The 15,856-nt window shown below is 60.0% G+C and overlaps 1 protein-coding gene across 1 annotated transcript in view; it reads left to right on the top strand.

Moving 5' to 3' along the window:
* NCOR2 (nuclear receptor corepressor 2) overlaps window positions 1-15,856 on the top strand; it is a 207,269-nt gene that overhangs the window by 118,084 nt on the left and 73,329 nt on the right. Inside the window, 3 exon segments of the mRNA XM_082698599.1 lie at window positions 1,653-1,831; window positions 5,318-5,372; window positions 7,553-7,651. Coding sequence (XP_082554725.1) covers window positions 1,653-1,831; window positions 5,318-5,372; window positions 7,553-7,651 — 333 coding nt within the window.

Genomic DNA, 15,856 nt, shown 5'->3' with positions numbered 1-15,856 from the left:
CCTTCCGAGTTAGCTGGTCCAGGGCGGAGCCTAGCACTCTGCATTTTTACCAAGTTACCCACATGATTTTGATAAAGATGGTTCAGACTGTCTGGCCATGAAAAGAGATCTTCTTTTGAAAATTCACATGGTACGTCCCTATTCTGAGCACCATCTAGTCCCCAGAAAGCAGAACTCAGCCCTCGCCTGTGGTCATACCTGCCGGTTTGCTCCGGCTTCTATCCCGCGGGTGCTGTGGCTGCGTGCCCGTCCCGCGGGGGTGTGGGCACCGGTTCAGTTTGCCTTGGAAGCCAGAGAGGGGCGGGTGGCCCTTTCCCGAGTGTTTCCTGCCCCATGGCCAAGGGCGAGTGGCATCTCCGCTGACTCAGGGTCCCCAGGCCCCAGGCATCGTGCCAGAGGCCCACTTGCCCAGGTCCCGGCCACACGAGCAGGTGGCCACCGGCCTCCCGGGACTGTTGAGGGGTGGCAGTTGGGTGAGGTGCTGGGGAAAGGGTATTTATATAGAACAAAGACCTCCCCTGACTAGAGGTTCCCCGGGACGGTAGAAGGAGGGGGCTGGGTAGGAGGAGAGGTGCAGCCCTAACCCTGCAGGAAGCTTTTAGCAGGTACAGTGTGTGCCCAGGAAGACAGACGTCAAGAGGGCAGAGCAGAGGTTCCTGTCAGGGGAGAGCTCTGCCCGTTACCAGGCCCGTGGTCTGCCGTCCGTGCAGCCAAGGACAATGGGAGAGGTGTTGGTGCTGGAGGCTGTGCCAAGTGTTGGGAGGGTCAGGCCTCGGGCGGCTGGGCAGCAGCGGGGGGGGGGGGTGCGGCGTAGGGTGGGGGAGAGGGGTGGAGAGGAGATCCCTCTGGGAGCTGGGGCGCAGGGCTGCGTGCTCCTGCTGGGAAGCCCCAACGCCGAAGGAGGGGTTGGCTGTGGGAGGCTGGGTGGCGGCTCCTTTGAACTAGCTGACCTTGGCCGTGCTGGGCCCTCGCCTGCCTCCTCAGATGGGTAATTAATCGCCGGTAATGGGCTGGCTGCAGAGATTTGGGGAAATGAGCCCAGATGAGCAGTGGCTCAGAGCTTCTTAATAGCCATCCCGATGCATTAGGAGCGAGTGCGGTGGACTCCTGCAGTGCACGGGGCCAGGCAGGCTGGGTCCCAAGTGGGCGCGCTTGAAGGAGCGGTTGCCAGGGCCGGGGAGGGCGGCGCGGAGGGAATGGGCCCGCGGTCTCACCGGCTCCTCTCCCTGCCCCGCGTGCCCTCAGAGCCTGGATGGCCAGGCCCATCTCCCGAGCTGGTTTGGCCCAGCCGGCTGAACATCTTTGCTGTCATGTTTTACGGCACTTCCATTTCCAAGGGGAAGATGCATTGCCCCCTTCTCCCTGCAGATAAGGCCACTGCCACTCTCCGCATTTAATTTACAGCCCCGTCCTCCATAAACCTGTCTGTGGCTGCCTTTAAATTCTCCCTCCCCCTGGCATTGGGCTCTCAGTATTTCCAACCCGTCCTCCGCTTCCCCTCTGGCTCGGTATCTTCCCACTCTTGCTCAGAGCGCCCACGCCCTTGCCTGGGCCCCCAGCGCTGGCAGGAGGCCTCCCCACCCCTGCCCCGTCCCCAGGCTGCCCCAGCGAGCCCTCTGACTCGGGCCGTCTGCCCTCTGCCCTCCCCACAGAACCTGGAAAAGCAGATGCGCCAGCTGGCTGTGATCCCGCCCATGCTGTACGACGCGGACCAGCAGCGCATCAAGTTCATCAACATGAATGGGCTCATGGACGACCCCATGAAGGTGTACAAAGACCGCCAGGTCATGAACATGTGGAGTGAGCAGGAGAAGGAGACCTTCCGGGAGAAGTGAGTCCCCTGGTTCCGGGGCGCAGGCCACGCTAGCCCTCTCTGCCCTCTTCTGTCCCGGGAAGCCCTTCCTGCTCTGGAGGCCGGAAGTCCAAGGTCAAGGTGTGGGCGGGCTTGGTTCCTTCTGGTGGCTCTGAGGAGCGTCTGCCCCGCGCCTCTCCCCCAGCCCCTGGGGCTCCCAGCAGCCTTGGCTTGTAGCTGCATCGATCCTTCCCTTCCTCCGTCTTCACGTGGTCTCCTCTGCGTGTCTCTCTGGGGCTTCTTTTTCCATCAAGGCCCGGCCCCAGCCGTACTGGACAGAGGGCCCACCCTACTCCCCTGTGAGCGCCTCTTAACTAATCACATCCTCAAAGAGCTCATTTCCAAATAAGGTCGCATTCAAGGTCTGGGTGGACGTGAACTTCGGGGGACACTATTCGACCCAGTACAAAGTGTGAGGGCAGCCTTATGTGAAACGGGGCTGTGTGTAGCGGGAGAACAGGGCCGGGGGATCTCGGAGGCTGGGCCAGAGGGCAAGGACATGTGGCTGGCGGACAGCTCTTGGTTCTCATTTTCCTCTAAAAGTGGAAGTTTTTTGAGCACATTGTCCATCCCAAACACTGCTGGTGTGTTTTTGGGTTTCGTGTGTTTGTCCCTCTTATCCCTGGTAACAGCATTGCCAGGCCATCCGCATTGCACAGGCGAGGAAGCAGACGCTCAGAGAGTTGAAGACACTTAGTGAAGGCCACACAGCTTACAGACGTGGAGGCAGGATCCAGACTCCCCCATCGTCAGGGCCAGGGCTCAGCTGCAGGGGAGAGGCTTGTCGGGAAGGGAAATGGAGCCAGGGAGCAGGGGGGGGGTCTGAGAGCAGAGGCAGGAATCGAGTGCTAAGACATGAGGCTTGGGGCTTCCGAAAGACCGGAGTGTTTTGGGGAGACGATTGAGGAGCTGTTGGATGGATAAAACCCCATCCCCTCAACCGAACTGAGAAGTTGTATCCCAGGGACCCACGCACATGCCAGGCGCAGGCCCCCGTGAGGCAGGAGGGCTGGGGAAGCTGAGGCGTGAGCAGGGGCATCAGTGCTTGGCCAGAAGGATGTGCTGGAAACAGACTCTGCTTGCTTAGCTGCTGGACCTCTGCTCGGCCTCCGGAGAAGGCCTCGTGGCCCGGGGGACGAGACCCCTATTCTCCAGCAACCTGCTATGGGTTCAGAGTGCCTGATGGGCCTCGGGGATGGGGGTGATTCTGGGTCATGGGCAGCTCCGGCTGACCTTGCTGCACAGACACCAGGATGTGGCCGTGCAGGGGGGACAATCCATGAGGACCTAGGCAGGGGAGGGGTGTGTGTGTGTGTGTGTGTGTGTGTGTGTGTTTAAGATTTTATTTACTTGAGAGAGAGAGAGGTACTGAGAGAGAGCATGAGCAGGGAGAGGGGCAGAGGCAGAGGGAGAAGCAGACTCCCCTCTGAGCGGGGAGCCCACTGTGGGGCCTGATCCCAGGACACCGGGATCGTGACCTGAGCCGAAGGCAGTTGCTGAACCAACTGAGCCACCCAGGCGCCCCAAGAGTTCTGTTTTTACAAAAGCTTTCGAGTGTGGACGTTCGAAGCCATCTGTCGAAGTAGAGGGGTGGTGTGACAAGGCCTGGAGTGCCTGCCACAGAGTGAGCAGTTTCCGGGAGTAGCACTGTGGGGAGCGGGCCCCAGGGGTGTTGGGGGCTGACTCCTCAGAGACAGGGAGCCTGGTTCCTGGCGGGCTCATTTCAGGGTCGCCGCAGTCACAGGTGTGATTGTTCTGCCATGAGTCAAGTCCCGCGTGTAAGCCGGGCTACAGTTTGAGTGAAGGATTGCCGTCACAGATGCTAAGAAGTACTGTCGCATTAGGTATCTGCCTTCCCCCTGGTATGTTTGATATTTTTATTTATTTATGTTTTCTTTTAAAAAAAAAAAAAAGGCGTTACTGGCGTGTATTCTGTGTTTCCGCCTTTCTGGAGAGTTTGTGTTTGCTCTTCTCACCTAATGATTTCATTGTTAATTCAAAAGGGTAGGGGTGGGGCAGGCTGGGCTGATGTCTTCTGAGGCTCAGCTTCGTGCCCCGAATCTTTCCAGGAGAGCCTTCCTGGCCAAGACCTCATTTTCCACAGAATTGATGGCACTCGGGCCTCTGGAAATCATGTGCCGGTGGCATAGAGCCCCACCACTCACTGGCTTTGTCACCTCCAGTAGCCACTTCTCCTTTCCGAGACTCAGTTTTTTCATCTGTAAAATGGGTATGGCAACAGGTGTCTCCCTTGTTTAGCCGCCGAGAGGTGCCCGGTGGGTAGGAAATTCTCAGTAAGCGTCGGCAGAAGATACAGGACTGGGTTGGAGGGCGGTGGAAGAGGTGAGCTAGAGGGTTTCCAGGTCGGAAACTTGGTCTCCTGGGATCCCGCCTCTCCTTGGGGAAACCCCAAGGAAGGGATCTAGAGGGGGAAGGAAATGTCACTGGGGCAGGGAGAGGGAGAGGAAGGGAACTCTGTCTGGAAAAGCAGGGCGTTAGGCTGGCTCCAGCTTTGCAAGCTGCCCGAGGCAGGATCCCAGGCGAGGAACCCTGCCACTCCGAGTCTCCGCTTCCTCCTGGAAGAGAGAAGAGGCCCTTCCGGATTCTCCGGTGTCTGGTTGGGGAGCAGGGGAGGGGCCCATTGGCCTCCTGCCCAGCCATCTGGAGGGCCGGGCGGAGAGCACCGGGCGCTGGCCCAGGCTCCCTCGGGGGACACGGGGCCCCCACCTCACCAGCAGCTCCTGCTCTTCCCGGAGGAGGCTGCAGGGCGGTGGCGCGTCGTGGGGACCGTCAGGCCGAGGCTGGGCCCGGGCCAAGGACTCCACCCAGCATCCCTGGGGCCTCCGCGGCCGTGACCCACATCTCCGCCCCCACTGCCTGCCTGCTCCCGTGGCCCTGACATTTCAGCCTTGCCGAGCCTTTCCCAGTAATTCTGCCGGCTTCGGAGGAAGCCAGCTGGTGGGGCGCCAGCTCCCCGCACCCCCTCCGGCCCAAGTCCTTTCTTGCCGCCTCCTCGCGGGCACTCGGAGCCCGTGCTCCCACCTCTCCCAGGGAGGCCTGCAGCTCGCCGCCCGACCCGTGGCCCGGCTGTGGGGGCCCGCGTGGGCCGGGCGAGGCCCAGCTTCCCAGACCCGGCCGGAGATAGAAACAAAGGCAGATTTTAAAAGGGGGGGAACCCCACCAAAGAGCCGCGTGCAATGTCCTCATTTTTCCTGGAAGCCGCCTCCAGCAGGACAAACAAATATATTTTCAAAGGCGCTAAAACCAGTGACTCACTCCAAGGAACGCCCTCTCTTACCCTCGGCCCGCCCGCCCTTCCCACACCCCCCTGGGCTTAATTGCTCCGAGTGGGGCGGCGCCCGCCTGGCCGGGCCGCGGAGATGGCAGGCGCCCGGGTGCTCGGTGCCCGCCCAGCTGGGAAGCCCCCCGCGGCCGGGCCTCACGCCCACCCTTCTGCTCCCACAGGTTCATGCAGCACCCCAAGAACTTCGGTCTGATCGCATCATTCCTGGAGAGGAAGGTGAGTCGCTGCCCCCAAGCCGGGCCACCGGCCCAGCCGCCCCCGCCCACCCTGCGCCTCTCTCCGGGGTCCACTCCAGCGGGTGCCTGCTTGCCCTGGGCCAAAGGACCCTCCCTCCCTGCCCACAGAGCTTGGCCTTTGCTCCGGCTGTCCGCCCTTGCCCCCCTCGGTCGGTCTGTCCTCCTGCTCCTTCCTTTGAGAAGCAGCGGCAGGCCCCGCCTCTGCTAGCCGAGGGGGTGGAGCCCCGGGGCTGGGAAACCCCAGGAGAGCTGTGTGCCCCGGCTTCCCCGGAGCCGGCTGCTCGGATGGGACAGCCGTCTGTCACTAGGCCAGGGAGAGGGAGAGCAAGGGAACTCTATCTGGAAAAGCCGGGCGTCAGGCTGGCTTCTGATGCCCCGGATGCCAGCCGGGCTTGTGCTCAGTAAGTCCTCATCCCACTCGGACAAACCTTCCTGTAGAACCGCCACTCAAACCCTACCTTGCCCACAAAGACAGCCCAAGGCAGTGCCCCTTTTCGCACCACCCCCACCTGGCAGGGAGGCACAGAGTGTCCCGAGAGAACAGCAAAGACCTCCTTCGTGCCCTTTGTCGGGCCGAGCGGTGCCTGGAGTCGGGGAAGCCGGGCCGGGTCCGGATGAGACCCTGTGCGCTGGCATTGGCCCCGGGAACCCTGGTGTTGTAGGGCGGAGCAGGAAGGGCTCCAGCAAAGGTCTCCTTCTGGGGCCACTGCCCTGAATTACCACACTCCCTGAATCAGGTTTGTTGTGTGTGTGGGGGGGGCATCCGCCTGCCCAGGCCCAGCTGCTGGAGGCCTCATGCTTCTTAGCTGAGGGAGGGACGTCCGAGGGGAACCAGGCGGTTATTTTAACGTTGAACAGTTGTCCCTCGAGTCTGCCCTTCATGAGCGGAGAACCGCGGAAGGAGGAAGATGGGGCCGCGTGGGGAAACAGATCTCTCTGGGCCTGGAAATCCAGCGTGGGGAAGCTGGCCCGGTAGAGAGCTTTTCCTCTGACTTCATGATGGCTTTGTGCGGGGCGCGTGGACAGCCCGGGAGGCTCTGGGTCAGGGCTCCCCGGGGATGGAGGCTAGGGTTTCCAAAGCTGCTTGTTGAGCAGCATTGCTTGGGAACCGGGAAACAGAGTCTCTGCCCTCGAGAGTGAACTTTACAGTGTGCTCTGGCTAAGAGGCAGCTCAGGATAGGACGTAAATGGGGCTCCCAGAACGGTCTGAAACCGGGATTGCCAGTGGTGCCCCGTACCTTTGGGGACCGGCGTGTTCTGAGTGAGGCGGGGGGGCAGGCTGGGCCTGGGGGGCCGGCTGCCTAGGGTCAGCCCTGCGTCCAGCATGGAAGGCGCTCCCCTGAATTGTTCAAGGAGAAGTCGGACACGCACATTGCTCAATTTGCAAATAATGACGTCCGATAAGACCAGGATTTTCTCAACTGCTGTGTGGGCCTCATGTACGTGGGAAGTGGCCTCTGTTCACATGCATTCTGGAGGTGGCAGAGGCCACGAGGTTCGAGGCCCAGCCGGCCTCTGCACCCAGCAGCCTTGACGGAGCCGCCCTCGGAGGCGAGCCGTCACCTGGAGGTGGCCCGTGGCCGCGGGTGGCAGGCACCACCGTGTCGCGTCTGTTTGCTTTGAGGATGGCCTCTTACTGGTCCTGTTCGGGCAAGGAGGAGATGGGGTTCCAGCAGGGCCAGTCGCTAACTCAGCAAGTGGCACCAGGGTTCACACCCAGATGGGTGTGGGAAAGATCAAGGCCGAGAAAATCATCAACGTCCCGAGAGATGCAGAGTCGCTTGGGGATGTTATTGTCCGGCTGGGTCACAAAGCTTGGAAGAGGTTACTCGGGGCCCCAGGCATTTGGGAAGAAGGATCTGGGCTGAGACAAAGAAGACCCAAGATCAGGGCCGACTTTGAGTGTGCCCAGCCAGGAGCTGGAGCACTGGGCGGGGAGGGCAGGGGACCCTCTAGGGTGTCCTGAGTGCTCTGTCTGCATGACTGCTCTGTGAAGTGTGTGCTTCAGCATCCTTATCACCCAGGTGGGAAGGTGTGGTGACTTGGCCAAGGTCATCACACTCTCTGTGGAGGAGGCAGGGTTTGAACCCAGATCTCCAGCTCCAGGGCTCCTGCTCTGACCGCCCACACCGGACACGGCGTTCTCTCTCTGGCCTGCAGACTGTGGCCGAGTGTGTCCTCTATTACTACCTGACCAAGAAGAATGAGAACTACAAGAGCCTGGTGAGGAGGAGCTACCGGCGCCGCGGCAAGAGCCAGGTGAGAGATGGGGCAGGGCGGTTGGCTCTCGGGGCCCGTCCCCTGCGCGCCGCGCGGCCCTTTGCAGCATGGGCGGTGACCATCTGCGAGTGTGGTTCCGCGGCAGGCTCCCGTGGTTTGGGCTCCTCAGTGGTGGCTGGGAGACCCTCTCGGGGGGTGATCAGGCTACCTTGGCAGCAGAGGGGAGTACTAGCAGAAAGACCACTTCCATTCTCAGCCTGGAAAGTTCTAGAACTCCAGGCTCAGTGAAACATGATCCCTGTAGTAAAAGGGTCACATCCCCAGTGCAAGGACTGCGTTCTTTGGGTGACTTGGGCTGGTTAACAAGTTTAACGTTCAAAAAAATATCTGTAGTCTGCTTGTGTTGTTTTTATGCATATTTGAAAACGAAAAATAGCCAGTGCAGTAGGCTGCAGTCTGTCAGCCATCACTGTTTAGGAGGAAGCGGAGGGATGAGAGCTTGGCAAGCTTTGGCTCCTAGGCCAGGTCCGGCCCACCCTTTCTTTTGTGAATAAAGTTTTATTGACACACAGCCATGTTTATTCATTGTCATATTACTGGGGCAGCTTTTCTGTTAGAGCAGCAGCAGAGTGGGTAGTCAGGACCGAAACTGCAAAGCCTGAGATACGTACTCTCTGGTCTTTTCCAGAAAATGCCCACCTCTGAGTTAAAGAAACAAGGAGATGGTTTTAAACGTTGTTAGGCAAATAACGGTAGAGATGCTGGGGTCTGTAGCACACAGGTGAAAGGGGGCTCCTGGGCTGTCTATCGGTGCTTAGGAGACAGAGAGAGGGCATGGATTCACTTCGCTTCCGGGCTGTTGAAAATCGGCTCAGGGCAGGTGCTGGGAGCACGTGACTCCTGGAGGAGGTGGGCTTGCGCTGTCCCAGGAGGGATTTGGGCTGGACGGACAGACGGCTTTGGGGCCTCCCCGGTGGGTGCTGCCTGGAGCTGGCGGAGATGTGTCCTTTCTGGGGCCTTTGGCCTGGGGCACTCAGGGGAAGGGGATGAGGGCCAGGAGTGGTGGGACCTCGGATCACAGGGTCCTGAGGTTTTCTCCCTGACACTGGCGTCTTCCCTTCCCCGGCCTGGCCAGGGCAGGGTCCTGAGGCCTTGTGCTCAGCCATCCCCAGTGGGGTCCTGGTGCCCACTGTGAAACAGTGGCTGTTTACACTTTGCAACGGAGTCCCACAGGTGGGTTCTTAACCGGCATCCTTTTTCTCTTCTTTTGCTTTCTGGGAATTGTGCTTCCCCACTGTGGCCCCCTTTCCCCTTGGCTAAGCCGCATGTAATTAGGGGAGCAAATTTGTTGAGAAGGGAATAAGAAAGCTCTCACTGCCATCAGGCATAAATGACTGGGACTGAGTGTTAGTTCTCACTGGCTGGGTTGTGGAAGGGTGGCTGTGTCTGGTTTGTGGGTGGGGTTTTCCTTGAGCATTGTGTGGCCATGGTTGACCAGCCCATCTAACAGAGGTGTAAGAGCGAGTCTTACTGGCTTGAAGGTATTTAATCCCAAAGACCCAGCTGTGGTGTTTTAGAAATTGAAGTGTGGTCAGGAATTGTCTAGACTGAGTGGCACATACTCAAATTCCAGGTAGGGAGCATAAATATGCCGAGGTATGAGAGACAGTAGGGAGTGGTGGGGACTGTGGCATAATTGAGGGGGAGCTCGAGGCCTTTAGGTTTATTTAAAAGCCATTGTTCGGGTGCCTGGGTGGCTCAGTGGGTTAAGCCGCTGCCTTCGGCTCGGGTCATGATCTCAGGGTCCTGGGATCGAGTCCCGCATCGGGCTCTCTGCTCGGCAGGGAGCCTGCTTCCCTCTCTCTCTCTCTCTCTCTGCCTGCCTCTCCATCTACTTGTGATTTCTCTCTGTCAAATAGATAAATAAATAAATAAAAAATAAATAAATAAAAGCCATTGTTCAAGATCTCTTGAGTACCTACTATGTGCCAGTTCTCCTGCTAGTCGTCTCAGTGTGTGTGTGTCGCTCTCGACCCGCAAGAACGACCCGCAGACGAGGTTGAGTGGCAAGCTTCTTTATTGTCAATCTTGCACCCAAATACCTTGGGTTGATCATTCACAGCCTTGCCTCCTCAGACACATCCGTCTACATGACTTCTAGCAGCTGTTACATGGCTCTCCACATGTGTGTCCTCACTCATCCCCCTCCCTTTGTGGGGTCACTGTGGGTGGGCTTAGGAGGCCCCTCCAGGTGGCTGGGTTGGGGGCTCTGGAGGAGAAAGGTTCTGACTCAGACAGGGAGAGCCATGTTTGCACGGAGGGAGATGAGGGCTTAGGTATGTTGAGGTCATTTAGGGAGGGAGGTATCCCCGGATAAGAACTGGGGGTGGTTGGGGGTGTCAGTGTCCTGCATCTTTGGTCTTGGCTGCCATGCCTTTCATTCTGCGGTGTTAATTCTCTTTATCGGGCACTTGAGTGCTGGGCTCAGGGAGCTCCTTGCCGGTTTTATAGACCAGCATACATAGGTGGTTCCAAGACCACATGCTGGTGGTCTGAGAGTCTCCGTAACATAGGGTCCCTCAAAAATGAGGTTAAGGAGCAGATCCTCGCTGGACAAGAACAGAAGCAAGGGTGTCCCAGGCAGAGGGAACAGCAGGTACAAAGACCCTGCAGCATGAGAGAGCACGGCGCCCTCAGTCTTTGGAACAGGGGATCTTAAAAGCCTTTCAGCGTCTTAAATGAATGAAGGATTGGAGGAAAACCCCAGGATGCCTTTTCTTCTGCTCATGTTTGATGAGTGGCTAGCGGTGTTTCTCTGATTTATGGAAGATACAAGTCCAAATGTGAGGGTACGTAGTGGCTCACACTTGACCTCAGCTTCCGTGAGAGGCAGCAGGGAGTGGTGAGGCCTGTAGCCGACTTGGCTCGTGCCCCGGGTCCGCCCCTACTGACACTGGGCCAAGTGGCCTCATCCTGCCGGAGCTGATTTTTGAGGACGAGCTGGAAATCGGGACTTATGCGGAATTGCCCGAGTTTTCAAATTTAGATTACGTGAAAAACGAAAACAAAACACTGATTGTATACGCCAAAGAACTCCGGTTTGCCCCTCCCTTTTTTGTTTAAATTAAGTTTTCAATTATAATGCCCATGTATTTGGGGCGCCTGGGTGGCTCAGTCGTTAAGCGTCTGCCTTCCGCTCAGGTCGTCATCCCCAGAGTCCCGGGATCGAGCCCCACATCAGGTCCGTGCGCAGTGGGGAGTCTGCTTCTCGCTCTCCCTCCGCCTCTGCTTGTGTTCCCTCTCTCGCTGTGTCTCTCTCTGCGTCAAATAAATAAAATCTTAAAAAAAAAATAATGCCAGCCTAGGGAGCACGCTGGTTTCAGGTGTGCGGAACAGTGACTCAGCAGGTCTGTGCGCCGCTCAGGGCTCACCATGACCAGTGTGCTCAGACTCAGACTTGCTTTCCATCTGCCCTTGGTCCCCGGTGTAAGACCTCAGGATCCGAGAATGGTAAGGCTTCGGTGGTGGAGGTAAAGAAGGGATTGTGTGTGACTTGGGGCAGAGGCCAGACCAGGCAGGGCCGGGGCTGGGGAGCCCTGGGATATCGTATAGCAGAGGAGAAACGTGTGTTTCCTCTTTTTGTCTGCATTGCCTTGGATTAGCCGTAGAGTCTGCCCTGCTTTTCCCGTGAGGTTGTGCCCTCTGCTCAGGCCTCAGGCTGGGCCTCCCAGGATGGAAAAGGGATGCCTCTGTGTTCTGCATCTTGCAGAAAGACAGAAGGCCGCATGGCAGGAGGCCCCCGTCTCTTGGGAGCTGGGACACGGCCCAGTGGCCCTCCCCTCCCTCTCATCAGCTGGGGCTGCTGCGGGGGACGGAGATGCACACACGGCCTGGAGGGACTTCCATGCCAGGCAGACCCACCACCCTCACCCCTGCCCACTGGCCTCTTCATAAATATGGAAGAAACGGGTCGACCCCGAGACTCTGGGGCTGTAAGTCCTTTCTCTGCCCTGTGACAGTGAAATACATGTCGGGCGCAGGTCCCTCGGCCTCACTCGTGAATCTGAGATGCAATTACTGGGGGACCCTGAGCGTCCTCAAAACGCCTGGGAGGCCAGCAAGACAGGGGAGCCCTGTCCGAGTTGCCAGGCATTGGCTTTGCTGCGTGATGGGACAGGCATGCTGCTGGCCGTTGGCTCAGGATTTGTGTGAAGAGTGGGGTGCGTTTTCCCTCACAGCTTTATTGGGGAGGTGTCCTGCCATCATCCCTGCTGTACAGGGGCTGGGAGGTGACAACGTGTTCTTAGTGGCATGCAGGATTCAAGCCTAGCACGGTCTGCTGTTGGGGCGCGGGGGAGCCCTGGTGCTCCCATTTGCCACCTTTCGGCCGTGTGGCTTTTGGAAGCTGTCTGCCTTTGACCCTGTGGGCCCTGGGCTCTTCTGTCTGTGTAGGCTGTGCCGCGTCAGGGAGCAGACGGGCCTTGCTGTGGGTGGGACGCGCCCCACTGAGCCCCCATCTGGGTCTTCGTCTCTACTCAATGGGAACCTCTTCCTGGCCCCACGTGCGCCGGGCTTCTGCGAGGCCAGCAGCTGGAAAACTCTGTCTGTCTCTTTCAGTTCTCTGCCGCTCTCGGGACCATGAGCGTCTCTGGAGACACAGACGGCTGTCTCCCCGTCTCTGGCTGTCTTGCAGTCTCTCCTAGCTCCCCCAGCCCCATGCATGCCTCCTCCCTCTTCCCGGAGGCCCATGGCCAGGGAGGCTGTAGTGCCCATCTGTGGTTCCTGTGGCTTGGGGCCACACTGTGGCTAAGGATGGCCATGAGGGGCCTCCCAGCTGCTCCCTTGACAGGGAGCAGGGGCCAGCAGGGGCCCCTTGACGGGCCCTCCCCACCAGGTGTCAGAGGCCCAGGATCGTGTGTTCACCTGAGGGCTTTTACAGACTGACTCCTGCACGTCAGGACTAAAGTTCTGGCCTCGGAGCCAGATCAGACCGGGTCTTTCGGGACACGAGAGGGAAGGCCTCCGCTGAGCAAGGCTGTCTTGACACCTCCCAGACTGTGCCGGGAAGAACTGTGAGGGGGTGCAGGGGTGCTTCAAGGTGTTGGTGAGGAGGCTCGATGGCCCTTCTCTTGGCTGGGCGGTCCCACCTGCCCCCCTGTAGAAGGCGCCTTTTCTGAGTTGGCCGACTCCTTGCCCAGGCCCGGAGTTGGGGGATGGCCCTGATGTTGTCACCCTGATGTCTTCTCCTCAGCCTTCCTGTCTCAGTGGGAGCGAAGGGGGTCCGAGGCTCACATCCCCACATCTGGGAAGGAGAGGAACCCATGGTGCTGATGGCTCCCCAGAACGGAGGGGACACCGCCTCCTGCTCCAGACGGGCTGCAGTCCGTGTCCTCAGGCTGTCCCCTGCTGGGGTCCCAGACTGAGTCACGGGCCTGAGACACAGCTGACGTCAGGCTGGGGGCCTCCCACCATCACCGGAGGGCTTGTCAAAAATCAGACTGCCGGGATGCGCCCCTCCGTGGGGCCCGAGAGCCACCAGCAGTACTGGCTGCTGGTCTGGGCCACTCAGAACTTCAGCCTGAGGGATGTTTACTGGGGAGGCCCCCCAGGAAGGGAGGGGGAGGGAGCAGGTTGGCAGACGCGGAAGTCGAGGCTTGGTGCAGGTTCACGGGCCTGCCGAGACCTACCGCGGTTGGGGGTGGCGCGCAGGAGGAAGAGGTGACCCTGAAGGGGAGATGAGCTGAAATGGCCCTTCTGAGGTGTCCTGAGGTGGGCAGAGAGGGCCAGGTCTCAGCCCACAGGCCGGGGATGGCCGGGGACAATTGCAGCCATAGGGGGCAGCAAGCACCTTCTAGAAAGGGCCTGGCCAGTCCCTACGGGGGACACATCCTGTGCATTCTCGCATTTGCTAACTACACGTCCCAGTGGTCATGACCTCCTTGAATGCTTAACCACAGCGTGTGAAGCAATACGTCAGTGCGTCTGTTTAGGTGACTCCCTGTCCGGTCACACCCTCATCACGGGCCCTGTACCAACCATTTGTTCCTGGGGTTATGGTCACGTTGGAAAGCTTGGCTGCTTACAAAAGTGGAATGTAAGCCTCCTTGATGAAAAGCATCTGCCATTGGGTGTCTCTAGGCTCAGACCCTGAGACCCGCTGTGCTGCCCTGAGGGCAGGGAGGCCCGCCCAGCGTCTGCCGCGTGGGTGCTCAGCCCTGGCCATCGGGGCACCAGGGTCATCTTGCTGTTTAACAGAGGGTGCCATCCACCTCTGGAAACGTCTCCATATTTGGACGGAGGAAGATGTGGGCCAAGCCAGAGACTTCTGGAATGCCAGCCCCTTCCCACCCACCCCTGCTGGACCCTGCGCACCTGAGCTCTGGCAGGTGGGATCCGAGCCCGCAGATCCTGGACCCTGGCCCGGGAGACCCTCCCCTGAGCGGCAGGCGCGCTCGTGGGCTGGGCCCAAGCCCGAGCATCCTCTCCACGAGGTGAATCACCGGCTGAGGCGGGGGACGGCCCAGCGGTTTACAGTTCATGATTCATGGACCGGAGCCCCATTATCCCGGCTAGTTGCAGAACCAGAGTCCAGGAATGCTGTGGTCGCTAGTCGGCCTAACTCTGCCGGCCATCGGGGAGCAGAGTGGGAGGCGGATTTGGGCCAAGCAGCAGGGCCCATCCCTGCTGTGGCTGGGACCAAGGGGCCAGTGCGGCCCTCCAGGCGATGGAGGGGGGTATCCCGCAGAGGGGGCGTGTTCCTGGGAGTGAGTGCTCCCCCACCCCGGGGCAGCTGGGCCCCAGCCTACTGGCCTGTCCCTGGGACGTCTGGGGTGGGGGGACCCGACTTCCCCACCTGCCCTCTGGCCTGCATGTCCTTGTGCTCTGTGGCTCTTTGCTGTGGCCCAGTCCGGCTCCCACCGCCGACCAGACGTCCACCTCAGGCTCCTGTGTTTTCTAGGTTGATCTCCTGTCTTGTCCTGTTCCTCCCTCTTCCTGTCCGGTCTCCCTGACTCTTTCCCCACGGGTGGGGCTCCGGATCGGTTTCCCTCCGTGTCTCCATCCACGCCCTCCCCCTCCCCACGCCCCGCAGCCGCCTTCTCTGCCTCCCCCCCCCCCCGCTTCCTCCTCTCCTGTCCCTCTGCGCCTCCTCTCCCTGCTTCTTGCCAAGGGACAGGTGACCTTGTTCCGGTTGCCGAGGCACCGCCAGAGGCTCCCGCGCCTGGGGCAGTGCTCACGGGGGGACAGCGTGACCCGGAAGGCTGTGCCGGGGTGGGTTCAGCCCCCCACGGTCCACGCGGGGCGGGCAGCGGCTGTGCAGTCGGTGCTGGGGTCCAGGACTGGGTGGATGAAATCGCGTGAGGGCTCCCCGCGGTGCAGTCTGGCAGGGACGTGGGACAGGCCAGAAACGGCCACACTGACGCCGGGTGGGGCTACGTCTCTCCTGGCCCACTGGGTAAGCATGAGTGTGCGTGTCCCGAACGGCTGCCCGGAGCCCAGATGGGCCTCCAGCCTGGGGCTCTGTACGACTTCCCTGGGCGGCCCGGGCCTGTAGGAGGTGGCGTTTCTGCGCTGTTGGGGACACGCGGGGCCGGGCCAGACTGTCCAGATCTAGCGCTTCAGCGAGCAGATGTCCCTGATTCCTGCCCAGGAGGCGAGAGACTGTGGGAGGCCCCTCCGGGCCTGCGCCCCACCCCCAGACACATTTCAGAGACCACTGTTCTCAGGAGGGTGGGTGGTCTCCTTCCCAGGAGAGGCCATACCCCAGGGAGCGAGCGAGCTGGGCTGCCGTCTTGGGAGAAGACAAACATGGCCTTCTCATGGGCCATGACGTGGGGGCAGGGGAGACCTGGCTCTCTGCCAGCCCTGTCCGAGGCAAACCACATCAAAGGCATAGAAGGACATGGAAAATGTGAGCCCAGCCCAGAAAATGGGAGCATGGAGCATTTGGATCCCGGGGGGTGGGGTGAGAGGTGGGGGGCTGACAGACCCCACATCCGGGCATCTCAAGCTGGGCTGCCAGGAGTCAGGAAATAGTTACCAGAAGAGCAGCATTTGTGTGGGTCTGTGCTACTGTGGGCCACGGCAGGAGGGGTCCCCTTGGGCTTGACCGCTCAAGGAGCATCCCGGTGGGTGGTGGCCATGTTGGAGACCTTTGTGTCATGACTTCACGTTGATCATCCCCATTCTAGATGATTGCACAGTGAACAAGACAAGTGAGGTCCCGGAGCGGACACGTCCATGTGG

This window comes from Mustela nivalis (assembly GCF_964662115.1).
Source record: "Mustela nivalis genome assembly, chromosome: 14".
Taxonomy (NCBI): Eukaryota; Metazoa; Chordata; class Mammalia; order Carnivora; family Mustelidae; genus Mustela; species Mustela nivalis.
The sequence above is the reverse complement of the archived record's forward strand: the minus strand, read 5'-3'. Positions and strand labels throughout refer to the sequence as shown.